Source organism: Mugil cephalus, chromosome 15, assembly GCF_022458985.1.
Source record: "Mugil cephalus isolate CIBA_MC_2020 chromosome 15, CIBA_Mcephalus_1.1, whole genome shotgun sequence".
NCBI lineage: Eukaryota > Metazoa > Chordata > Actinopteri > Mugiliformes > Mugilidae > Mugil > Mugil cephalus.
In genome coordinates, this window is record NC_061784.1 from 2,262,074 (window position 1) to 2,288,636 (window position 26,563).

At 40.7% G+C, this 26,563-nt stretch overlaps 2 protein-coding genes across 9 annotated transcripts in view; both read right to left on the bottom strand.

Moving 5' to 3' along the window:
- The window catches only part of LOC125021018 (sodium/potassium/calcium exchanger 3-like), a 24,431-nt gene extending 15,466 nt beyond the window's left edge, over positions 1-8,965 (bottom strand). Inside the window, exons 1-2 of the mRNA XM_047606759.1 lie at positions 8,480-8,965; positions 1,170-1,277 (exon numbers count right to left, since the gene is read on the bottom strand). Of these exons, the coding sequence (XP_047462715.1) occupies positions 1,170-1,277; positions 8,480-8,585 (214 nt within the window). The 5' untranslated portion in view covers positions 8,586-8,965. The remainder of the gene's footprint in view (positions 1-1,169; positions 1,278-8,479) is intronic.
- Positions 8,966-16,132: 7,167 nt separating this feature from the next.
- Positions 16,133-26,563, bottom strand: part of zmp:0000001168 (signal-induced proliferation-associated 1-like protein 2) — a 31,519-nt gene continuing 21,088 nt past the window's right edge. For 3 of the 8 annotated variants that reach the window (XM_047606326.1, XM_047606325.1, XM_047606324.1), the window contains exons 10-16: positions 25,953-26,360; positions 24,623-24,749; positions 24,397-24,526; positions 23,221-23,319; positions 22,071-22,143; positions 20,859-20,937; positions 19,160-20,480 (exon numbers count right to left, since the gene is read on the bottom strand). In XM_047606326.1, coding sequence (XP_047462282.1) covers positions 20,295-20,480; positions 20,859-20,937; positions 22,071-22,143; positions 23,221-23,319; positions 24,397-24,526; positions 24,623-24,749; positions 25,953-26,360 — 1,102 coding nt within the window. In that variant the 3' untranslated portion in view covers positions 19,160-20,294. Of the gene's footprint in view, positions 18,880-19,159; positions 20,938-22,070; positions 22,144-23,220; positions 23,320-24,396; positions 24,527-24,622; positions 24,750-25,952; positions 26,361-26,563 lie in introns of those variants that run through there. The other 5 variants (XM_047606327.1, XM_047606331.1, XM_047606328.1 and 2 more) reach the window with 5 other exon arrangements.

Consider the following 26,563-nt stretch of genomic DNA (forward strand, 5'->3'; position numbering starts at 1 on the left):
ATAACTTTGCTAAATAAAGTGAAAGATATGACAAATGTGTCTAAGACTAAAGATAGTGCTGTCTGGTAAGCAATTTTTGAGTTTGCATACCCTTAACTGGCAGTTCACACTTTAGGTGATATTTAGCATGGTTTGGTCTGAGCAGGCTGTTTTGTGTTTTATTAGCATAACTACATTTGCATAACATTTCTGTAAGAATGGGCCTTAAATTCAGGTTTCAACAATAAGCGAACCATTAGCATACAATGCAGCATTGTGACTGACATGCTAATATTAGCACAGCCATAGAGTGAATGTAAATGATATGAATACGCACAATTGTGTTCCATCATTAAGACAACAGATTTTTCATTGTACAGTAGTGTTATTTTATCTCCTCTGTGCTACTCTCCCTGCAACAATAAAAAGATTTCCTCTCGGATCTGAATTTTTAATAATAAAACTGTCAGCTGTGATGAATGCCGCTCATGTCAGCCGTCTAGCTAACCAGCCTGGGAACCAGAGAAACAGAGGTCTGATTATGGCTGCCGGCTGGCTGCATGTCTCAAGTCTAGTAATTTCATGAAGAGCAGTTTGATTCCGTCCACTATTCAGGGTGCACACAAGTCTAGAAAGCAAAGGAAAGTAAGTGGGCAGCTGCTGAAAACTGACTACCTTCGAAAATCTAATTTGGCTTTCATTCTGGCAGCCTTCATCTGTCTCCAAGAGTATTTTAGTGCAAGAGCTTGACGCAGACTACACACTACTCCTGACAACAAACACAATGACTAGTCCGCATGACCTTTCAAATCACCTGCAGGGGGGAGGCTCTGGTACACTTTTTCCTGCATGCACCACACATATATAAACATAAACTAGAAAATATAGCAACACCTTTTTAACGAAGTTTAATTTTGAAAATCCTAAGTATTCAAACAAAGCCCTTCAATAAGACAATATACACCAACAGAAACTGATAGTCTGAGACAGATAATGAATTCGACATATGATACCTTGGGTTATTCCATCTTTCCCAGTTTGGAAAAAGTTAAAAATATCACAGTATGCACAAGATACCAGTTGAAACATATCACCCTCTCCTCAACCGTACGAGAAGGAAGTGTTGCAGTCAGAGTGGGAGATTTCACAGGAACAGGCGACATCGACTCAGGTAGAGAGGAGTGACTCACCTGCTCGCGGCTCATTCAGGCTCTGGTTGTAGGACTCCTGCATTAACCTGCGCGTCCATCGCAGGGTCCCGTCGTTCACGCCTGGCCGGAACCCAGACGACTCGTTATCTGTTACAAAACAACAGCAGCCGTTTCAGAACAAAGCCAAGCAGACACAAAGAACTAACAGACCGTTGTTGTGATGTCAAATGAAAAATCTCTCAAAGAAGAAATACTGTACAAGAATTTTTTTTTTTTTTTAATTATTGTTTTATTTTGTAGATTAACTGACTGTAACAAAGAGAAAACAGACACAGCCTCAAGTTCAGAAGCTGGAACCAGCAAATTTGAAGGAATTGTTGATAAATTAATGAAACTGTTTCTAATAATATATTGATGTGAGCCTCGACCTGGACTAAATAAACAATACATGAATAAGTTGGTGTGTTAATTATTATTTTAATAATGTCTTGTTCCTACAGAATCATCGAAGCATTGTTACTACCGCCACGTTTATTCTAAATCCTGTGTGTCTGCCTGTGTGAGATAGCAGCATGTTCAGTTATCCTGAGCCAGACTATTGCAGCTCTGTATTTCATTCCTTGACAGTGTAATCTCTGAGTGGGTTTCAGTTTTTACAGTTTTAGTAGTGCGACAGCTGAGGAACTCCAATCACATAGATCTATTTCATCATGCTCTTGGGAAAAACAACATAGACGTCCTACACCGCCACCCACAAAGATCTACTCCACTGAGGGTCGGGAAGATAGCCAGGCATTTATTCCACTATCTACTACACACTGTTCTTTTATTATGGGGCAGCTTGGTGTCTGTTTCTGATGCATTTCATGATTGCCAGGCACTGTAGTGTCCCTTTGTACCTTACAACTCAATGAGCCCATTTCATGAGGTCGTGGCTGACAAGAGGCGTGAAGGCTTTCATGTTGAGGCATCAAGAGGAGCTTGACGCATATGAAATTTAAATAGGTTTCTGATGGCTCTGCACCACTTTCACACTTCTATCTGGGAGAAAGTCTAAACCCACACCTAAAACCACATTGTATCAGAAAAATGAGGAATAAAAATAAAACCAAGATGTTCTTTCCATATTTGATTAAATTATTTTTTTATTAAACATTTTATTGTAATCACTGGTTTTGGGCTTTTGAATAGTTGTGAGGGAACAAAATCTATTTTAAATACAGGCAACTGGACTCACACATGCAATTTCCTTCATAAAATAAATAGTCATTCGTTGCAGCCTTAATAAGATAAGATGATCCTTTTGCCTCCAAAAATAATGCAATAAATAACAGAATATTTTTAAAGAAGAATCTTAATTTTAATTAAACAAAGTTGATCGCAATATTAAATTTGTTAATTTAAACTGCATAGGCTACTACCTTCTTTATATCCTAGATGTAAGCTGACGGTGCTGGTGTGGAAAACAAGAGTTTTCCTCCAGGAAAATGTATAACTAAGGGGGACAGCTACCCAGAGCCTGTTAGAGTCTCTGGTCTTGTGATGAAGTTAGTCAGTCAGAATTTCATGGGCCAATTATCCCCCACTTTCCTCTTTTTTTCCTATCGTCCAAGAATAAAATCACAACTGAAACAGCAGAACAGGAACACTGCCTTCGCCCTGCCCTTTGCCTTGGAAACGGTTTACAACGTTGATGTTTAAGCTACCTTTACTGTCATTAGTTTAGATAAAAGTTTATGTGAGGTCCTAAATTGTAAAAGCAAATAAAGAGGTTAGATGAAGAGGTTATAGAATGATCACTGAAGAGAGTTGATAAAACATGAAATACGATGTTTGTATGGAAATACCTTAATCCTGCCGTCACATTCCTCAACATAAACACACACAGGACAAAGGGAGTTAGGCAAAATGTAAATACCATAATTGTAAGTGTAAATAGTATAATTCATAGTTCATCTCAAAACTCACAGTGAGGAATGGAAGCTAAGGCTGTGTCACGCAACCAAATACTAGTTTCCTTTTTAACTTTAATGCAACAGAGAAGACAGACATTCATCTTCAATTCATCGCATTCATAGAAAGCAACATTTACTCTTTACAATGCCTGAAATCAAATCTCCATTGTCATACAAACTAGTGTTGCCACCTTCTTTAGTAGAAACAAAACATTTGATGCCATCAATCACACATCGACTGGACAGACCGGCTTCCTCAGGTCTAACCCCAAACAGGTTCACTGCCTCCACAAGGCAGGACGGCAGTCTGTGGTAGTAAATACCTCTGACTGTGAATTTCTCAATAGTGGTAATGCAGGTACACGCTGGCCTAGTTATTAGATATTACCTTTTAAAAATAAAAACTTGTATTACAGCCCCACGTTCTCTGCTCTGTTGCCATTTAGAGAACAGTGAAGTCCAGATCTCCACCCTGACATTCACACTGAATATAAAGTGTTGCAGTAAACAAAGAGCTTGTGAACATTTCACTTGACCTCAAATGGGATCTAACATAAATATCTAAGAGTAGGCAATATCAAGCTTCAACTAAAACATAATCTAGCCAGGAGCCAAGTGCAAAAGCAAATCTCAAATCAACAAAGTAGCGTAATGGGGCATGTTTTCTCCACAAAAAGCGTTACTATCCGTTGATACTAATTACAGGTTGAATGTGGTTATCAAAACACAAATTTTTGATAATTAGAGGACCAGTGAACCTAGTAGATCCAGCAGAAGAACTGGAATATAGCATTTCATAATGTGTTCATTAGTGTTTATTCAACAAAAATATATATTGTTTTTTGTGTGTTTGTAGCTTAAAACAAGCCCTCCATGTTGCCCAGTCATGTCTCTACAGCAGCCTAGAACAGACAACACAGGCTCTTTTGTGTTTTTATACTGAAATTACTGTAAGTCTAAAAACATACTTGGAAAGAGAACAGTGTTTACTTGAGTGCAATATGTAAAATCACCATTAGATGCTACTAAATCATACACACTGGATGTTTAAGTGGCTACATGGTTTGTCTTTTGTAGCTCTTCTGAAAGCATGTGAAGACATTTGTAGAAATATTAACCACATTGCTAAACAGTTCATTGAATGGGCAGTGCCAGAGTCAGAAATGTCTAAATCCTACAGACAAAGTTTATAGTACCTGCAATCAATATACACTGCCTGGCCAAAAGAAAAAAAAGGTGGGACCTGCTTTGATTACAGCTTTGATTTGGTGTGGTAGTGATTTAATTACATCCAGTGTTGCATTACTTTTTCACCAAGATCTTGTGGTGATCTCAAAGCCTTCTCCAGCACATCCCAAAGATTCTCAATGGGGTTAAGGTCTGGACTCTGTGGTGGCCAATCCATGTGTTAAAATAATGTCTCATGCTCCCTGAACCACTCTTTCACAATTTGAGCCCCATGAATTCTGACATTGTCATCTTGGAATATGCCATCAGGGAAGAAAAAGTCCATTGATGGAATAACCTGGTCATTCAGTATATTCAGGTAGTCAGCTGACCTCATTCTTTGGGCATAATTTTACTGAACCTAGACCTGAGCAACTGCAGCAACCCCAGATCATATCACTGGCCCCACAGGCTGGTACAGTAGACCCTAGGTATGATGGGAGCATCACTTCATCTGCCTCTCTTCTTACCCTGATGCCCCATCAATCTGGAACAGGGTAAATCTGGACTCATCAGACAACATGACCTTCTTCCATCCATCTTCATGCTCCACAGCAAAATGAAGCCTTTTTTCAGGTTAGCCTCACTGTATAGTGACTTTCTTAAGGCTCCACAGCTGTTCAGTCCCAGTCCCTTGAGATTCCTTCATATTGTACGTGTGTAAATGCTCTTACTTTTATAACTAAACGTAGCCCTGAGTTCTACTGTAGTTCTTCTTCGATCTGATTTCACCAAACGTTTAAGTGATCACCGATCACCACCACCAGGATGTTTTTCTGACCACATTTCCTCCTTGAAGACGATGGTTCCCCACAATCCTTCCTGTTTTTAATAATGCATTGGACAGTTCTTAACTCAGTCTTAGTAGTTTCTGCTTCAGTCTCCTTAGATGTTTTCTCAGCTTGATACACATTAATGATTTGACCCTTCTCAAACAGACTAACATCTTTTCGACAACCACAGGATGTGTCATTCCACATGATTGTTTAAGCAATGAGAAGCTACTCATTGCATCAGTTGGGGTTAAATAACTTGTTGCCAGCTGAAAGATAATCTCCCATGCAGCAAGTATCTGATAGGAGGCTTGTACTCGTATTTGCTTAGTTAAATCTAGAAAAATGTCACAAGAGCTGATTCTTTGGTACCAAACAGATGCATGAATTCTGAAAGCATGCATGTACCAGAAATACAGCACGTGCCAATGTTAGTGGGGATACAAGACTGGAATGTACAGAGTATGAAACCACAAAGACAGGTGCAACAAGAGATATGAGGTGGCTTGTGTAGAGAGAGAGAGAGATAAAGGATAGGGATACAACAAAAAGTTAGTAAGTCACCAGTGTTACAGAGCATTTAAAATAAAAGAAAAACCTCAAACTTATCAAGGCACCCAGTGAGCAGGTTTTAGTTCTGTGTTGACTGATCCACACCGCTCCCACCAACTCTCTGTAATACAGTTATACAGGACGACTTTCCATGAGCTCCAGATTTCTATAAACTGCATACAATAGAAGATGTAGCAACAGTGAAGTAACTCACTGGTTTGTGGACTATAGTTTTAAAGCTTTAATTTTCAAATTTGGACGTCGCCATCATGGGTGTCTGGGCTGGTGATTCATGCTAGACCAGACATGTCAATCCAGCCAAGTAATGACATCCCAATGACTTGTGTATAAATGACTACTTAATATCTGCTTAGAAATGTTTCAGATTTATTTATTGAGATTATTCTTGTTATTATTATTATTACTGAGAGTTTTTGAAGAGTACGCCTAGTGCCCATCAGTGGTATACCACTTTGAGATACTTCCATGTTGACTTAATTTTCCAGATATGGTGGCTACATCTCTGTTTTATATACATTATATAGGTAGCCCTAAGCTGTTGGCAAAAAAATAAAAAGAACCAAAAGGATAATCAATATTACACTGCAATTCATTCATCTACAAATGATGCTAACAGTCCATTGTTTGTGGGAAGTACAAATAAAAAAAAACTCTCTGCTAACATGTGTATTATCCCAATTTTAAAAAATTTATGTCTGTTTACACGTAAGGCTTTCTTTGAACTGACTAATATCTATGCTGACACGTTGTTGCTGTCTGAATGGTGTTTGTTTGCGGCGAACATTGTTTATTTCCTCCTAAATGTTTCCTCTCGGTAAAATCATGAAGCATGCGGTGATTAAATGTTCTTGTTAATAGTTTGTATTGGACTGTAGCGGATTTTTCCGATATCCAATCCTATGTTTTTTGCCTGTATCAGACTGATGACAACCCGGCACACCGACACATCCATAAATGGTTATACAACCAGTGGTATTCGGGATGCAACAGTATGTGTAATATTTTCCAAGTATTATTGAGAGTAACCTGCCTGTCACCATTACAAACAGCAGACCACATGCTCTGCCTCGAGCTTTTACAAGCGTTTAAGTTGAGCAGCCTGGTTCTCAGTTCAGAAAACCTCTTGTGGTTGATAACACACTCATAATTTAAAGGTGAAGTATAAATATTAATGACACAGCTCATTCACCAGGACTCTTCCACAAAGGACAGATTTCACTTTCAGGATGTGGCCTGAAAAATGTAAATCAAACACTCCAGATAGAACAAAAAGTTCACCTAATCAGACCTTTATGCTGCCCATGAGACTGCAGGGGAAAGCACGGTTGGTGCTGGAGCATCTGATGAGTGTGTCTGACAGTGTGTGACCACAACAGCAAAGGTGATGAGAGGATAATGAGCTGAAGGAGGAGGGAGATGAGGGGTGGGGTGATGCCTTTAGGTGCACTAATGCTAGATGAAACATTAAAGCACCTCTGCCTTCACCTATTTATTTGCCATGTGTATTCTTAATAATTTTGGAGGCTGATGCCACTGGGAATGGTGTATGTTATAGTGACTGTTAATTTTAGGGAGAACATAACACAGTGAAGATGAGGTGGATCAATGAGCACATGTATTATATATAAACCAAGTTATTTTTACCATATTTGCATCCTTTTATAGATATATTGTACTCACTGTGTTAAGTTTATTTTACTCTGCAGGGGAATCACTCCAGGGGGAAATCAGGATTATGTCAGTTAGATGCCTTGTGTATCGGAGTGTGTCATACTGCGTTATGAATGGAATGAAATGACACTCAATATAAACAATCCAAGACAAATAGAATTAATTTATCAACACATAACAACAATTTATGTTGCTCAATGAAACCCACATTCTTAGCTGGCGAGATGGCCTGGGAAAAAGGCAAAAATTAGAAGGGAAGGCAGTCTATTTAGGGAGAAGGCAAATAAGTCCACACACACATGCAATATTTCTTCTAGCAGTAAGATGCAATACCATTGAACGCGTAGCTCATAACTGAACTGATCCCCAGTGATTGGATTTATGCATGCCACAATTTGTGCCTGCTTTATGTAATCAGCAAACTGCCACCTTCCTGCAGTGTGAACACAGCCCAGCATCACCCAGAAGGACAGAAGCTGGGAGATGGTTAACAGCGCTGTTAGAAAAAGTCAAAGCAAAAAATTGAAATATCTGTGACGCAACAGCTCTTTGTGGCTGCAACGCCACAGCGTTGCTTTTAAAACGTCAAAGTGTAGGAGATTTACACTTGTGAATTTAATATGCGCCTGTTTGCTTAATTCAATATTAGAATAATGTCTATTTTAATTCTATGTTTGCAGATTTGAATGACTGAGCTCCTGACTACTACAATATAAAGGTAATGATTGCATATGTCCAGAGTCATATATATCCATGGAAAGAAGATAATGCTTTGATCTTTGCTCCCAATCAAGACAAACTGCTTCATGTTCTGAATTCCTGGATTGTGCACCAATTAAATGGATGGAATTGTGTTACTTTTCTTTTAAGTGATTATCTGTATCATCTCTTATTATATTCTATGTCTTAAATATTGGCCCGTTTTTATCAGTGTGGGCTCCTTATAGCTGCATTTTTCATTCTCCAAAGCACATACGCCTTCACATAAAATCTAATAATCGTGGATATATTGAACAGTGGAAGAGAAACCACGTTATTATTTATGACATAATATACTTCCCAGTGCTTATCTTAGAATCTACACGGGCATTGTGATAACTGTGAACGCACGCAGGCGCGATCAGCCTCCATGTCTATGTTAAGGTCTCACCTGGTGCCTGGATGACCTGTGCGAGCCAAATGACGGCGACCAGCCCGACTGCACAGCAGCAAAACCGCTGGAAGGGCCGCCGGTGCCTCGCTGCTGCTGCTCTCATTCCTCAGCCGGCCGCATGTCCACAAAAAACATCTGTTGCTCTCTTCCTGACACTTGTTTCACACTTTCTCGGCAAGGAGCTCCGAGCAAACCACAACCACCACCACCTCCTGCAGCAGCAGAAGCAACGAGCGACTTCTCTGACAAGTTGAGTCAAAAATCCCCGCAATGACAAGCCTGCTTTTCCCCCCTTCAACACTCAGAACAGGCGCGGTGCTGGTAAACTCCTCCAAACGTCCGGGCCGCACATAGCGAGAAGACGCGTAAAACAGCTTTCTGCGCTCATGTGTACAGTCTGAAAGGTCGAGAGCTGATCCCACAGTGAGGTGCAGCAACGGGAGGCGACATGCTCCGTGCGTTCCTTCCTTCACTCTCTCTCTATGTGCTCTCAATGTGGTTTCCCCTCGGTGGCCACAAGGAGACGACAAATCCTGCAACGAGTGCACTGTGGATCCTTGTTCAGCTGCCAGGCGACACTGTACACAGTGCGTAGAACAGGCCTTATCCTAGTGGACTTCACCGTCAGTCCAGGTGATCTCTCTTCTTTCAGCTCAATCACAGTGTCTCCACTTGTTTTGTTTTCTCATCTTCTTCCTTCTTCCCCCATGCACCACCTTTGCCTGCCTCATCTACCTCCTCTTCCCTTTGTGTGGATTTTCTCCAGCTTAGTGGTGTACCACAGCCAGCTACTACAACAGCCCCACCAATTTCCTTGAGATGTAATCCAAGCTCTTGGACCACAGTTGTATGGGTTCCTCTTCCCAATGCAGGCCTCTTCCCTACTAGTATTGTATTGTCAGTTACATTTCTTTAGTGTAATATGCTTGTGACGCTCAAGTCACCTGATACTGCTGGGCCTGTGAATGAGAGCCGAGTGGCGTCCTTATCTCCATGCTCTGCATCAAGTCTTCAGTTTTAGACCAGAGGCTTCCTCACCAGAGTTCCTCACTGGGCCTGGACTTTTGGGATATTTCCCCAGAAGGTGTTCTGCAAGTTCAGTTTACAGGCCACCGCAATCCCTTGTGTGCTTTAACATTATTGATGTGGATATTATGTTCGAGATTAGGTTTTGAATCTCTGTGCTTTCTGGACCACCACAGCTCCTGAAGGTGCTCTGTGATTTGTCTCCTGGCTTCACTTCTCAGCCATCTCACCCAGGCAGCTTGACTAAATATAGTACTCCTCGTGCTGGGCAAACTTGATGAGCAAGGACGATAGAGCTTTATGTGTAAAAGCGTTGGCGCCCTTTCACTTTAAAGTGCCCAGTAGAACTTTCCTGTAAACAAACCAAAGTTGTGTTTACATTCAGTGTCCCTTAGGCGAGCACAATGTGTGTAAGTTTGAGGTTTGGAAAACATTTGTATTTCCCTCCTCATAAAACATGTATGTGTGTCACGGAGTACAAATAACAAGGCCAGCTGCAAAACGTTGCTCCATAGCTGTGCAATTGGTCAGAAACCCTGGTCAAGTAATGCTTGATGATGGAAATACATTTTTACAGAAATAAAGGCTCATACCAAACAAAGATTTTAATGATTTAAAATTCCTATTAATAGTGAATAGTAAGAAAGATTTTGACCTCACAAAGTCTTGTTCCCGGTGAAGATCATAAAATTTGTTCAAGTTTATTTTAAGTATGATGTGCGTTGAGTGACAGGGACAGTCTGAGTAAGATGCCATTATTCATTCTGTTGTCGTTTAATGACTACGGTATCTCCATCGAGGCAGCAGGGAGTCAAAGAGTCAGCAAGAGGGGTGGAAAGAGTTCTTTTTGATGTTGGAGGCCTTTTGTAAACGCTCTCACACGGTGTCCTGGGGAGGGAGACCCAGATAATCCTCTCAGCTGTCCTCACTGGAAGGTCCGATGGTGTGATTCACCACAGTTTCCATATCAGTGCCAGATAGTAACACGTCAGGCGAGGCTCCTCTAAGCAGTACTGTGGTAAAAGAAGACTGGAGAGGGTGATACAGCAACAGCCACTTATTCACTACATCCATAGCCACCATCACTAACACTGTTCATTCTTCTACCCATACTGCTTTTACTGTCCAACAAAATCTAGCTGTTCATATGTGCTATTTATAGCATTTAAACTGCTTTGTGTTGTGCAGGTGTTGCTTTCCTTGTGTCACCCCCCTGCAGGCTGCACGCGGCAGGAGGAGATTTTGAAGCTTCCCTACTCCTGTGAGCGCCCTCTCTCAGGAAATGTCCATCCTGACAACTTGCTTAATATAGAGTGCTGTTGTAACTAACACAGACAGGTGGACGAGTCTGCTAGTGGGGAGAGACGGCTTATTTCGAGCATTAAATAACTTAAAAGAATGTGACACCCGATACCCACTGCAGCATGCAATTATTCAGATTGCTGACATATCGATACAAATTAAATTAAATTATTTACATTGAAATGTGTTTTGCCTCTGATTCCCTTCTCTGATGTTTCAATCCAGTTTCCTCACCCAGGCTCTTGAATTAAAGCAAAAGTGAGGAGGACATTTTCTATTTTTGGGAAACAAAGAGTACTTGTCACATGGAGAGCTTCCAGGAACAGGGTGAAGATTTAGACACACTGCTGTAGTTACTGTATGCTATTATCCTCCCGTGGCAGTTTCCAAGATTCAGATTCAGAAAACTTTATTTATTCCCAGAGGGCAATTAAGTGCACACAGAGCAGGCAACATCAACACAAGACTGAGTGGACAATCTCAGTTAAAAAAAAAAAAGGTAACATAGGATAAACAAACTGGAATAAATATATACATTAAATAAATGAAAAAAGAAACACACACAGTGCACAAAGATGCACTGAACCTTTTGCATTACATGTACGATAAAATACAATTTGTCTGGTTAACATCTTCAGTTTCAACTTAATACCTTAAAAAGGCCCATTTTCACTTCAGGCAAATTAAAGATGAAGTAGCCCCATAATACATCTGTAAGACTGCAGTGCTCTGCTGTTTGTCAGTTTTAATGTTTAACTCCAGAGTTTATGGCATGAGGGGAGGACTCTTTGATCAGTTTATTGCTGACTTAGACAGTCTGTTACATGAGGTGCATCACTTATTAACAGACTGCATGCGGATTTAGTTCATAGAAACTTGTTAAACGTGGCTTTTGTTCTGCTGAACTGAAAGAGGCTGTGATAAGTTTTAGAACATTTAGATGAAGATGTTTGGAAACCAGACATTACCAAATAAAAAATCATCAATTTCATCTTAGCTTAGCAGAAGCTCAGCCTAGGTAAATTATTACGTATATTTTTAAACATTAGTAAACCACTTGGATAAAATATCTGTCTGACATTTGCATCTGTCCAGTGTTAACTTATTTGCAGCAGCGAAGATGGACTCACGTTAGGCCTTATCTACTTGTAGTGGTCTGGCCATTTAAAAACCAGCATACAATCCAGGAGTCTAAACACACGTGCACAAACTCGAGTATCTTTGAAAAGATTTTCCACTGACATAATGCATTCCCTATAGCCTCTTACTCTAACCCTGACCTTTAGCCTTTAACCCTAAACCTTTGAGTTGTATTAGGTTTTAACCTTCAAAAAGATGTGGGGCCCCAAAAATTACCCCACTTTGACAGCAGGGCCCCGCAACATTAGTATTCCACAAGAGTTTTGACCCCACAACTTAATGAAAACAGGAACTCACACACAAACACACACACGCGCGCGCGCGCGCACACACACACACACACACACACACACAGTAAATGGCCTCTGTATTTACAGAACACGGATGAGTCAAATTGGCGTTAAGCCCTTGAGCTGTGTGTGACACGTAGCCCCTAGTGAAGAGTCCTGCACTCCAACCCCAAATAAAGACATAGACCGGCGCATTGTTGTCATCAGTCCTCCTCCTGGTGTCAAGGCTGGGAAGATAAAGTGTTTTTCTGCCGCCGGTGTTTAGGAAAGCCTTCCAGGGGACAAAGTCCTGGGAAATGTTTGTATGATGTTGTCGTGCTGTATTATGATCATGGAACAAGCTTTGGAAAGTGTATTTGTCTTACCTCATGCTGTATCAGTTCAGGGAGCTGGGAATGTACATGTAACTATTTCAAAACAGGGAGGATCTTCCTCAAAATCTGTGTTCATGTGACCTTAGGCTGGTTTCTTTTGTCTTCTATTTAACAGACAGATATCATTGCATCCAAATACATCCAAATCAGTTTTTAAGGAATTGGCAATATGATGTAATGATAATCAGCTGGTATTAAATGTGACAGATGTGCAGTTTTGCCGTGTTTGTTGATCAGTCCACCACCTTGTCCAGAAAAAAAAAACCACCTAAACTATTTGGTAGATTGCCTTGAGATACTCAGTGACTTGCAGCCTGTGGCATTTACTGTATTTCACAAGTAATGGAACAAAAGTAGCTAAATCGGAAATTGTGGATGTAATTAGATCAGTTCTTGATATAGTGCAGTTTGAGAGGACCATACACTGCAAAGGTATTTATTCTGAACAATGCCTCGCACAATGGAACAAGCTTGTGTGTTATTTCCATTTACATGGATCATCAACTGACTAGATGGATTTTCTTACAGTCATTCATCGCAGTCATAAATAGTCGAAAATCTGAACTTTACAGCTGAAGCAAATACAAAACATCTTGTAAAATTTTCTGATGACAATGTTGTTTTACCTCTTCTCAGTCAGCCAAGTCACTCACTCATTTATAATGAAATAAATGTTCTTTTCTAGGTCTAAATACAATTGAAACTAAGTTAGACCATACCCCACGGATTTTGATGGCATGAGTGTTAAAGCTGTCCAGACTGACAGGCCTTGGAGTGATTTCCGATGAAGGGTTAAGATTTAGGCTTAACAGTGCCGTAAACTAAATTTTCATTGATCTGAGTATACTGACAGCATTTTAATGCTCTGTCATATATAGTATTTAACATTTTCATGTACACAGATCAAGCATAACATTATGACATAATTAATGTTATGACCTTATAAGGTCATAACATAGGTTCATAACTAATATTGTGTAGTTCTCTCTTGTGCCTCCTAAACAGCTGTGAGTCATCAGAGAATGGACATAGATATTATCCTGATATTGTCATGTGGTGTCTGGTAACAGGATGTTCTTAGTGGGGGGCTTTTGGGTCCTACGGGTTGTGGGGAAGGGATTCTGTGGATCATCCAACAGATATCTGATGACATCTAGTGAATTTAGAGGCCAGGTCAACACCTTGTGCTGTTCTCCATGTTTTTTTGAGTTGTTGCTACAGCGTTTTTGTGTGTGTGTGTCAGGATGTCTGCTGCCATCAAGGAGTGTCATTGCTATGCGGGGTGGAGGTGTCTGGTCTGGTCTAGGTGGGTGGTACATGTCTAACATCCACATACATGCCCTGTCCAAAGGTTTCTCAATGTTCTGCTGGAATTGCAACAGGATGGTCAATGTTATTCAGTTCTCCTGGCAGTGGGTTTAACGCTGTGGCTGATTGATTGGCAATGGGATGCTTAGTCACATCCCAATGTTGTGGTGTTAACCCAAGTCCAGTGAATGCTGGCCAAAAACACAAATATTCAACACTGCACACATCCTCAAGAAAGCTTAATGACTATAAAAAATCCCACACATCCTGCATAGCCATTTTAATCTAATGTCATCAGGAATGTGTATATTTCATGTAAAACATACAAGAGGAAGTTTATATTAAAGAGGCCATTAGATTGTTAAACTGACAGGGTACAAGACATTGTTGGTTTGCTTTTCTACAGACCAATAACTGATGAATTCATTTACTAGCACTTTACACTAATGTCATTGGCTTTTGGTAGATTGCTGTTTAGAACAAAAGTCGAATGGGACTAATTTCATAAAGTGTCGTCACTTAAATGATTAACATTTCATCTTCATCTCATTTCTGTTTGTGGTATACTCTGGGTTTTAAAGCTAAGCACAGTCCCATCAGCCACAACAACATCATATACTGTATGTAGTATTAATTGGATAGTGTTAATTTGCAAAGAAAGTTGATGAAAACGAAACCGGCCTAGTGTTAGTGGCCTATCCTGTGGTGATAGATTAACAGTCTTGATCTGTGGTGTAAGAAAGTGTGATAAGTGTCTTGACTGTGTGATTATTGTGTAATAATTTCAAAACATGAACCAGACTGACCTCAAGAGATTCCATACTTTGCTCGGTCAGCATATTTCAGTTCCCAGTGGGAGGCTAAATGGCTGAATATCCGAAAACAAAGACAGCGTTTTCGTGACTCATCAGCCAACATCATTCTTGTGGAGGTTTGAGGGCTTGAGGACAGACCCCGTCACCACGCCATGCTTGCTCAGCTCATCTAAAAGATAAACAGGAAGTTAAACTTTCTGTTTCTTGGATTTATTTGGAGTTGGCCAAGTGTGACGATCACAGAACTAGCAAATACTGCGAAACCCGGTCAAAGCCAACTACTAGAGTCTTTTAAACATATTCCTCAACTGGCTTTAACCATGATTTAACAATAAATAAAAGCTTCTGATAACCAGGTTCTCTATAGCTTAAGTGTCGTTCTTAAAGACAAGAGAAAGAAGATTTAGAACATGATGCTGTTTGATTGTGACGAGATGAGTGCTGTTAAGTCCTGCTTCTCAGAGCCAGAGGATGGATTTAGACCTGGAATAACATTGACGATGAGCAGCTGGTATGACAGACACCTAACAGCACCCTGTAAGGCAAAGATTTATTCAAAATGATGTCAGCCCTTTGCTTTTCAGTACTTATACATGTGGATAAACATTTGTGCATACTACTTATCTATTCATTACAATTTGTCCAACCAAGTGAAACCGTGCGAATATTATCATGTGCGTTCTTCCTTTTTTTACTGTCTCTGATGAGGCCCTGGCGCCAGTCATCTTGCTGCTGTCAGTCCTTAACTCTGCTCCCTCCCGTGCTGCTCTGAGCTCTTTTACCTTCACGTCCTGTGTTGATCAGAGTTCAGTCCAGTCCGCGTGACTTCACTCCGTAGTCACCAGAGTCTGGATCTTCGCCAGACTACATTTGAATGCAGACTACTAAATACTACTACTACATTAGAATAAATACTATCCATTTGTAAAACTTTTTGTTTAATCAGTCTCTGACTCATGAGTCATTAATATTCTGCAGCATCTCGGTTGCTGTGGAGCTTGTCTAAATTAGAATGAGTTATTGGAATGATCTTTTGTGACAAGTGGGTTAATCAAATCATTTTTAAAAAAGCCTGAAAACTCAGATTAAAAAGAGAACATGACGGACATCCTCCCCAAGTGATTCCATCACATTTTAAGCCAAACAAATGTCTCAATATAATCTGCTTTAAGAGAATTGGTCAAACACCTGTGTAAACTTTGCGTGACACCAGGTTCACATTTTTGCACTTCCAAATTGGGTCAAGCAGATGAATTGTGAACAAATTATTATTCACTCATTTTTCTCCCTCTCTTTAAGCTCCTTTACCTTTCGTGAGACAGTTTATTTCTATGTACCAAACTCATAGAACAACATCCTTCCAATTGAAAGTTGATTCCAGTGCATGAGCAGACATCTTTTAAGCACCTTGTCCTTTTAATTCACTTTTAAAAATCATATATCTGTCGGTTTCTTTAACAATCTGTGGTACTCATTGAGCTGTGAGCCTTCAGCGATGCTTGAGATTAACAACACACATCTATTATTATTATCCAGATCACGTGGCACCCAACGACTTTCCCCTCACACAGCAGATGAAAGACCAGATGTTGTGACGGTCTCCTAGAAAATCCTTTATCTGCCACAATAAAAATAATTATTAAAAAAAAGCCTCAATAAGTGCAACCAAATGCAAAGAAATGAAGTCGCTAAGCTGGGTTAACATACATTACATCTTCAGGTAGGCACAGAGTCAGAGAAATAAGCCTTCACATTACACCAGTATGACCAGTTTGATCCATTCTGACAAGAGATTCACTCATTAAGGCGTACCTAATGGTGTTTTAAGACCTTATTAAACATGTTCGAGCTAAAATAGCTCAATGCTAAAATGATGATAAGACCCATAGTTACAAAGTAAGAGTTGTGTCATAGTTGTTGGTTGTCTACAAAAGAAACGTACACCCAATCCCATCTTTCCTTTCTGCCCTGTGTCACAATTTCATCCTCACAACTTCCTTCACATTTAAACAGCTACAAGAAAATCCACATTTGCATGATTAATAAGTTACATTTTATACATACACACACATACAGAGGGGAGCTTGGAAGTTGCTTGGCACATTCTCATGCTAGACCAACCTCCTATAATCTAAATAACTATACAAGACACAGTAAAACAGGTTTTCACACACCAGCGTCTCCCTGTTAAGTCATGTTGAGGAGATGAATCAGAAGCCAGCATGGCCATGATAAACACTCGTCTGCATAATCATCCCGCAAAAAGGAGGGCGTACACACCCCGGTGCATTACATGAAACAGTTCAGCTGTACATACAGTATCTTCACATATTCATAAAGTTTGGATTCATAATTTAATCTGTATATACCATATCTTAATATGCTGGTACCAGGTATTCACAGTGACTCTAAAATAAAATTACAAGAGGAATTTTGTACAAGAAACAACAGAGTCTGAGTGACTGGCGAACGTTTGGCATCCCTTTCAGTTCAGAGTTTGGAGATTAGTTTGCGGTCAGTTCAGTTTAATTTCAAGATTCGGGAAAGCTGCCTGGGCTTCTTCGTTGGCACTGAGGGGAAGCAGTCCAACTCCTCTCGACACGCTCCATTTGTGGCGTTGTCAGCAGCGAAAGGTGAGGTAAGGTGGTGTCAGGGGCATGAGATCTTATCCACCTTCTTACGTTGAGTGACAATAACCCATGCAGGCTAAGAGAAGTACAGTTTTTGTCCCGTCCAGTGTTGGTTTTACCAAAAAAATAAAAAATAAAAGTGCAAGAACGACACAGAAACACACACCAGGGTGGAATGGTAAGACTTCACCTACTGTTCGTACTGCTACCACTCATAAGCCATAGTAAACAATTACCCAAGATAGTCACTGTAGACATCTGCCAAACACAAAACATATTTAAATACAATATTCTGTTTTTCACTATCGGTTCAAGGTGTTTAATTCGGACACCTAAAGCTATGTTGCCAGCTGAAATAAAAGCTGCCTTTTGGCTTTCTGTGGTTCAGGCCAGCAGGAGAGAGATCTTCTACAGTATGGCTGCTACAATAGTGAGGTTAGAAGATAGACAGCTACAGGCGATCATGGAAGAAAGCTGAAGCACTTCTTTCCTGCCACAGTCTGTGTCTTCAGGAGAGGTAAAACCCTTTGATACATACTTCCGGGAGTAACAAGCATGCTCAGTTCTTTTTTTGTTGTTGTTGTTGTTGTTCGTTTCCAGTTATTTTGAGTTGTGTCTCCCTAAAAACTAAATTTCTTAAATACAGTACTACTGAGAAGTGAGGAGGGCACAGGAAGATGTCCTTACCTAACCGACCTGGCCCTGAGGCCCGTCAGGGAGCGTCAGTACATCTTCTGAAATAAAAGGCTGAGTACAGGCTTGTAAATAGCCACATCCCCCCTTTTTTTCCCTCTTGTGTTTTGTATCAAGGCCTTACACACTATCAGTGCTGCAGAACTACTCAGACACAGCAACTACATGTCTGGTAGAGAGGATAGCAATACTACTATTAACATATATTATTGGTGAAATACATATATACAACTTTTGGTCATTTCGGATAAGACACCACCGAACATGCTATACAGGGTCTCTCAGTCCTAATTGCCACTGTTTATGCAAGTGCTATTCAGCCCAGCTTGTCAAGTATTTTAAGCAAAGTACACACACACACACACACACACACACACACACACACCAGGAGAAGCACTCTGATTCGTCATCAACACAGCAGCCTGCGCTGGTCAGCCCGTGAAGGTCATCATGAGATGATGAAAATGTCCTAATATTCTCTTTTATGATCTGATTTGCATACTCCCTCAGCAGCAGACCAGTCCAGGATTCAGAGACTGTGGCGATACACAGATTGAAGAGGATAGGTACGTGTTTTGCAAATATGAACAAAATGAATGTGTTGGGCATACAAGCACATTGCACGATTTGCATCATTCTGCAGATTTCTAGGTTCTACTCATTCTGCAGATGAAGCTAACAGGGCTTGTTGACGTTGCACAGCAGCTCGGTGACTTTGATGAGGCGGGCCACCGTGCTCTGAGACTCCTCCTGCAGCCGCTGGTTGTTCTGCCTGAGGCTCTGCACCTCGGCCTGCAGCACCGCCTTGTCTTCTTTCTCCTGAAAGACATCGGCACACAACAAAACAAAAGCTGTCGCTCAGATCGCTGTGGCAGGAACGGGAGGAGAGCGACAGGTACAGGATTGGCTTAAAGGAAACTCGTGGGTAGTAAACACAGAACCAAAACAAACCAAACGGTGCAGAGGGAGAACACAGCACGGCAGTGAGTAAGAATAAATCCAGAAACCAGAAACAGTGCAGAAACAATTAGTCCAACTGATCATATTTTTGATGTGTCCTTTTAGTCATTAAATCAGGTAAAGACGACCAAACATTTGCTGACTTTTCACTGTCATTTATTAAAATCAGTGCTTTAACGGCTGCTGGTCAGATGATCTCTTACAATGGGTATAGGGCTGCAACTAACAATTATTTTCGTGATTGAATAGTCTGATGATTATTTTCAGCATCATTAAGGTGTCAAAAATTATGGATAAAGAGCCAAATGTTTCCAGAGTGCGGTGCGATGCCTTCACATTGCTTGCCTTGTTACGAAACAGAGAAAAGCAGCAAATCCTTACGTCTGAGAGGTTGGAACAATTATCGAAATTGTTCTCGATTAGTTTTCCGTCAATCAACTAATTGTTTCAGCACTAAATGTTTGTTTGTCAGTAACCTTGGGAGATAATTCAGAGATGATTGACTGATTAGAAAAATATCCATTAGATTAATCAATAATGAAAATAGTTATAGTTGCAGTCCTAATCGAGGACTTAAAGGGGACCCATTATGCTTTTCCTTATTTTCTGTGATGCATGATGTTACAATGTTGGATGGATTTTCTACTTTTGTGCCGACGTTAGCTCCTCGTAGATCAATGCACAGGTATAAAGGTCAACTACGGTCTTCTTGGTAAATGTATGCACACATACACAAACCAGTCGACTTGGATTTTAGGCATTTAATGTACTCCAGCACACAAATATCCACAGTTATGTCACACAGTAACAGTAATGAGCGTGATATTTATTTAACAGACGTCTAATCTTTGTCGCTGCGGACGTTCCTGATTGATTTGGGAAACAGTTTGTTACTTGGAAGGTTTACAGTTTGCTTTCAGCAGTCATCACACTAGCCGTTACATTGAGTAGTGTCAACTGAAAGCAAAGTATCCCACAATGCCTGAACTTTTAGGGAGGGGTCCCTTCAAGAGACAGGAGCAAAAACAGTTTGTTTCAGGGAAAGGATGAACTGAAGGGCCGCATAAAGGGCTCATATGAGGTAAAGCAGTTTTTTAAAAAAAATGTGATTAATGAAGAGCTACTGTGGAGGAGTCCTTGAATAAAAATAGAGATGGAAATTAGCATAGCAGGTCCCCTTTAAAAAAAAAAAATAAAATAGAAAACTTGCCATTTAATTGGGAGAAATATCATGCTTTGTACACACAGAGACAAACAGTATTGGCAAAGGAATTCTAAACACAAAGTCCTTTTGTCTGTAGACTGAGCAACTCCATCCACCGAGTTAAGGCCATGGGGTGTGGCTGAAAGCTCTGGAAATGCAACTGGACTTTGTGTTGAGAATAGTTTGTTATTTTGTTTTTTGTTATGTTTTTGTTTTTTTTTGTCAAGCAGCCTTCGAGTTCAGTACATACAGTATTCTGTGGCATCAACATGGAAAATAAACAGAGCAACACAAAAGTATATTTAGTGGTGATGTGCAGTTTTGATAACAGCTTCAATACATGTAAAAAAATATGATACTGAAATATTCCCCGAAAATCAGAAACACAATCATAAATAAATAAATAAATGTCTTTTAGAGTGTTTTTGTATCTAATGCATCTCTATAGTGAGTCAGCTGTGACTTGAAATGGTTGCATGGATGCACATAAATAAAAAGCTGCATCTGCAGATAGAAATCATCTCGCTCCACAGAAGCTGAGCAGTTTAAATACTTTCTCCTACCTGCCGACTTTCTGCTGGAGCTCACTGAAAATTTGACCAAAGAAAAAAAACATTCACGGAAATCAAAGCACCTTTTGCAGGTCATCCTGCAGCTTCTTCAGCATGGCCTCCAGCTGCGATACCTTCTCTTCTAGGTGGCCTGGAGAGTCACTGCAACAAAGAGAAGCAGTGACACTTTGTCAAAAACGATCATGATTGTACCTGCAAAATGCACAAATGGAAACCAAAAAGCTTCAGGATGGTTTAGGTGCTGAGCTATGAAATCAACAAAGGCATTCTTAGAAAGGACATGTCCGCTCCTCCTGTAAACACCTCTTTTCATCTCGTACAGGGTGAGGGAACTTTTCTATTTGCTTGATTGGCTATGGAGCCATCCGTCACACTGGCAGACCAAGACTTTGTCCCTGCTGCCGCGGATGAAACCTGTAATACTCTCAGATCAATTTACAGTAATTGCTACATCTCACAAACAGACCCACTCTGAGAGAGTGTAGTCATCCCATAATGCATTGCCTCTACTGCAGTTATAATGACTAGACCCTATTGCACGAAGCATGAGTGTGTTCCCGGTCATGCCTTTAAAGGATGGAAGGAACTTGGCTCTGCTGTAAAAGGATCTGGGTGTAGCAGTGTGTTGTCAAGTGTGATGATATAAATTACAGAAGATTTTTTCTTAATTGTTGCCAAAGATTCTGGTACACAAAGACAATAAATAAAATGTACAGATGCTAACAGTGGTGGAAGCTGAGGTCAGTTCTAACGGTGAATTAAAAACAGTGCTGATGTCTACATGGGTGGACATATACTGAGGCTGCAAACACTGACTCAGACTGAAGAAAAGCTCCACATTGGCTTATTTTTTTTCTTATTGACCCATTTTCTGCTTTGCAACTCTTCGGCAGACTCTGTAAGTTCAGTCCCGGCATGGGGTAGGAAAGTGACGCGACCAAAGAGGTGGAAAAAAAACATTAAAGGAAAAATAAAATGGATTGTAGCCGGAGTTTCACAGAAAGATGGCCACAGCAGTGAGTCGGACATGCTGTGCATGCACATAAGTGCATCAGTGAGTCAGCAAGAGGCCTCTCTTTATGGCAGAGAGAAGCCATCACATTGACTCAAACAGTTGGATGTGGCCAATAAAGTCTAAATAATTGAGAGAGAAGGTGGAGGTCTTATCCAGTTGAGAAAAGGCATGCGTACAATGATTGAGAAAAGGAAAAGCCAGAGACTAAGTACAGAGGTATTGAACCTCTCCCTCTTCTAGGTACTTTATAGCAACCCACCTCTCCTTCGAGTCTCTCAGCTTGCCGTCAGTCTGGTCAGCTCCAGCTTGGGAGGGGTCTCCGGCTTTGCGGTCTGCGATAAGGAATATTATCCACATTATTATCATTTAAAACCATTACAGAAAATAAATATGAGGGAGACTTCCTCCCAGAGGAGTTGGAGTCTTGCAGTTGCAAAATGTACATGGAGTGATTAGTCGAACTAATCTGAAAATATGGGAAATTACAATTTGATTACAAAAACAAAGACTGCAGTTTCTAGGAAAGCACTGAACAAATGACTGAAACTGAAAGTAAGAAGCTAATGGCTAACAGATAAAAGGCTAAAAGAAGTGGATAAATACTGGATAAATTGTCCTGCCTGATGCATTCATTGTGATGCTGAAAGTTTACAGATTTAATGGTGATGTAATTTATTTTGATTTAAACAGTGCAAATAGTTTGTAACTAATAAATCAGTGAAGAATCAACAGGTAACGTAGAAATGTTAAGATGAATATAAGATAACATGGCTGAAATATACATGTTCTTCATCTGACAGGCTGGTGTGTGGAGGTCTCACCAAAAACGTTAGGAATCTCTGACACCCGACCCTCTCATTTCAAATCCACGACTTTTAATCTGTTTCTAAAACACCCTGTACTCCTCTAAGAAGGATTTCAAAGACCTTAAACCTGGCAGACCTGGCTGCAGCGATTTGCTCCCATGCAGCATTAGTGAGGCCGATATTGACAATGTGCCTGGCTCACAGTCAGTATCCTGATCCATCTTAAAGGTGTTGGATGAGGCTGAGGTCAGAGCTCTTCGCACGCTAGGGCTTTATTTTATTTCATTTTATTTTTATTGAAAAAATTTTGAGCATTAGGACAGTACTGATTGAAATGTTAGCTAAAGGATGAATTTATCAAATACATTTCATGGCAAATTGTTTGTTGATATAATGTATAATAATTGATACATAATAATACATGAATAATACATATAATAATGATATAATGTCTGTAATTAGTCAATTAAAACCATACAGTTATTTACTGAAAAAGTCTACCCAACTTAAACCTTTGATGAAAAAAAGCTGGTTCCAGTCTAAAACAAACAAACAAACAAACAAAAAAAGCTTAAATTTAAATACATAAACACAGTTACTCACCCTCTCGCGACAAAGCCTCCAGGATGCTGCGGCAGGCCGTGGCCAGGTCAGCGATGGACTGCCACTCCTCCTCAGTCGAGTCTGTGGTCTCCGAGAGAACTGTGAGAAAGTGGTCGACATTTGTCACAGTGTCATATTTAACAAACTGTAGTTCAGTGTATCTGGAGCAACACAGGAGGAAAGCAGCCAGGTTCCTTTGGGACCCGCAGTAACAAAGAGTCCCCACTGGGAGGTGCTGCTGTGTTAATCATGATCAGATTTAGGGGTCAGAGGATACAGCAACATCCAGGAAATGTTATTATGTACAAATAACATCTACAAGATGAAGTGTTTCTGAGTCGCAAAGATGAATGGGCCAATTTATAAGGAATTTACAAAAAAGGGTACGTCCAAAAAACCAAACCCATGAAGACAATGAGTTCAATTAACATACTGTTATTGTGTGTAAATTGTGTATATATATATATATATATATATATATATACAAAAGTTATGACATTTAAGATACTACAATCTTTGTTTTAAATTAAGATTTTATTATTCACACTTTAGAAAGTTGCTTTATAACGCCATGAAAGAATGTGAATCAATTATTTGCCTCAGAAGATGCCACCCCCACCACCCCCCACAAAAATCAGAAGAATCTGAAGAGAGGATGAGCAAGCATGCTCCTACGGTGGCTAAATGATGAGTCTCATAGTCTCAGTGGAGGCAGAGCAGATGGCATAAGAGGGGTTCCTTGATTTGGGGCTGCCTAAAACTCCACCCCTCCCACTACCCATCTGTCCCCCTTTTATCCCAGCCCTGGCAGGGGGTATCAGCAGAGCAGGGGTGATATTAGATTAGCAGAATAGGGGGCAGCGTGGATGAAAGAGGACGAACAAAGGGGATGCAGTGGGGACTAGAGGGAGGATAATGAAGAAAAAATCTAGGGGAAAAAACAGGAATTTGAGGCTTAAATCGGGCAGGCATGCTTTGCAAATATGTGCAGTGGTTTGGGCAGTTGTGTTGCCTGTGTTTTGCTTTATTTGCAGTCAGTGATGGGGGTCATAATATCTCTGTGACCTATTTTAATTTACACACTTGCATCAGTACTTAAGTAAAAAATCACTTTTTAAACATTAACACATGTATGCGGGCATGTACTTAACAGTATAATTAAAATAATAAACTTACTCTTGGTGATGGAGTTATGAAGACTTAGGGCTCGCGAATTTCTTTCTGCCCGGTCACATGACAACCGAGAAGATGAGAGAGAGGAGTCACTCGCCGAAGCTTTGTCATCGTCAAACTCAGTCCCCATGAACTGAAGACAGGAAAGAGGTCAAGATAAACTCTGTCAGAACCGGGATGGAGCACAGGGGAACAACTGCTCGAAAGTCCTTTATTTTTGGTTTGTCACCTGCTCGTCCTCCAGGGCAGCCTTGGGTTTGACGGCCAGGATCAGATCAGGCGTAGTGTCCCTCAGCTCTCCGACGTTCTCATAGATGTGGCGTTCCGCCTTCACCCTAATGTTGTCGTACACGTGCCTGTGGGGGAGGAAACAAATGAAATCTGCTGTCGATGCTTCACAAATTTTTTTTTTATATCCAATCCAGAGGTCACAACAAACAGAAACTGGAGCACTTTGAGTGGAGTAATCTCCATGGCTTTGTGTGAAGATAAAAAGCAGTCAGATTTGATTCGGTGTGCAGCAGACTTTAAAATTGTCCTCAAGAATATTTACCTTATGCACAATTTCTTCGTCAAGCTGAGCGCTAATTCACTAGACGGATATAGATGCTGCTTGGACTGACTGTAGTGATCAGCTGATTATGGCCTTGATTGAGCCATTTATTATTTACTTGACATGTTGTTTGAGCTTAAATTGCAAGGGTCCTGGTACTGATGTGGATATTGGGCCATGGTGCAAAAGACCAGGCAGCCGTCCTCCATTGCTCCGTGGTCCAGTGCAGATGCTCATGTGTGGATTGTAGGCGCTTTTAGCAGTGCACAGGGATCAGCGTGACTCCCCTTACTAGTCTGGATACGGAGCCTCTTAAAAAAACAGACTGACGCACTCTGTGTTCAGAACCACAATTATCTTTCTCAACACTTTGAGCTGCAGTAGCTCGTCTGCTGGATCAGACCATGTTTGCATCATTGGACCACTTTTGATATGTACTGGCCTCTGCAGACCAGGAACACCTCACATGTAATCAGTGTTATTATATAGTGATTATGACGACGTGGTCATGGTTGGGAGTAAAAAGCACAGTGTTTCCTGATAACTTGACTAAATGCATTTAAAGTCACTTTCTACCACTGGAAATAAGGTATTTAAAAACTAAAAGATTTGCATGTAAAACATAAATAATGTTTCCATTAAGCATACACACTTCAATGCCAAAATGAGATTGCTTGATGTCCTTTCTTCATCCCTCGCCCTTCAAAAAAGTGATGCACTGACTGAGATTAAATTGTGTTGCATCAGCAGCACTGTATATGTAAATGGCTTATAACATCTAACAATGCAGCATTTCTAGTTCTATCTATCTATCTATCTATCTATCTATCTATCTATCTATCTATCTATCTATCTATCTATCTATCTATCTATCTATCTATCTATCTATCTATCTATCTATCTATCTATCCGTCCGTCCGTCCGTCCGTCCATCCATCCATCCATCCATCCATCCATCCATCCATCCATCTATCCATCCGAAAAGTGGTATTAGTCTTAGACTCACCCGTCACTTGCATCACCGAAGGACGACTGTCTTTCCAGAGAGATGCTACGTGTAATCTGCTGAGCGCTGTCCTCCTGGGTCTGATTGGCCGGTTGGTCCTGCAGAGAAGTGGCTCGTAACAAGGGTAAGCTGGGCGGCGTGAGGAGGACCGAGCCATGATCTTTCTGATTTTGGCCTTTATCATACGACAGCTCTTCGCCCTCTCCGGCCTCCAGCTGCACCTCCACTGTGTCCGGCTGATCAACCCCGCTCATCTTCAGCTCGGCCTCATTCACCTCCTCCTGCTCTTCCTCCTCCTCCTCCTCCTCTTCTTCCCTCTCGTCCAGCACCCAGGCCTCTCCGGACTGATCCTCACCGGGCTTGCACTCTGCGTCCTTAATGGCTTTCTGATATAGCTCGGAGAAACTTCTGCAGAGCATGAAACAAAACAACAGCATACAGTACTGTGGAATAATAAAACTGTCACCGTCGTCTCTGGTTTCCATCCAGCTACTCATTGCACCGTGAGTCATAAATTAACTGAGAAGCCAGAAAGAACGATAAGATGTTAAAAAAAAAGCTCTGTATTTGTCTCCTGTTATTTTCCTTTGAAATCACAGAGCCTCCACTTC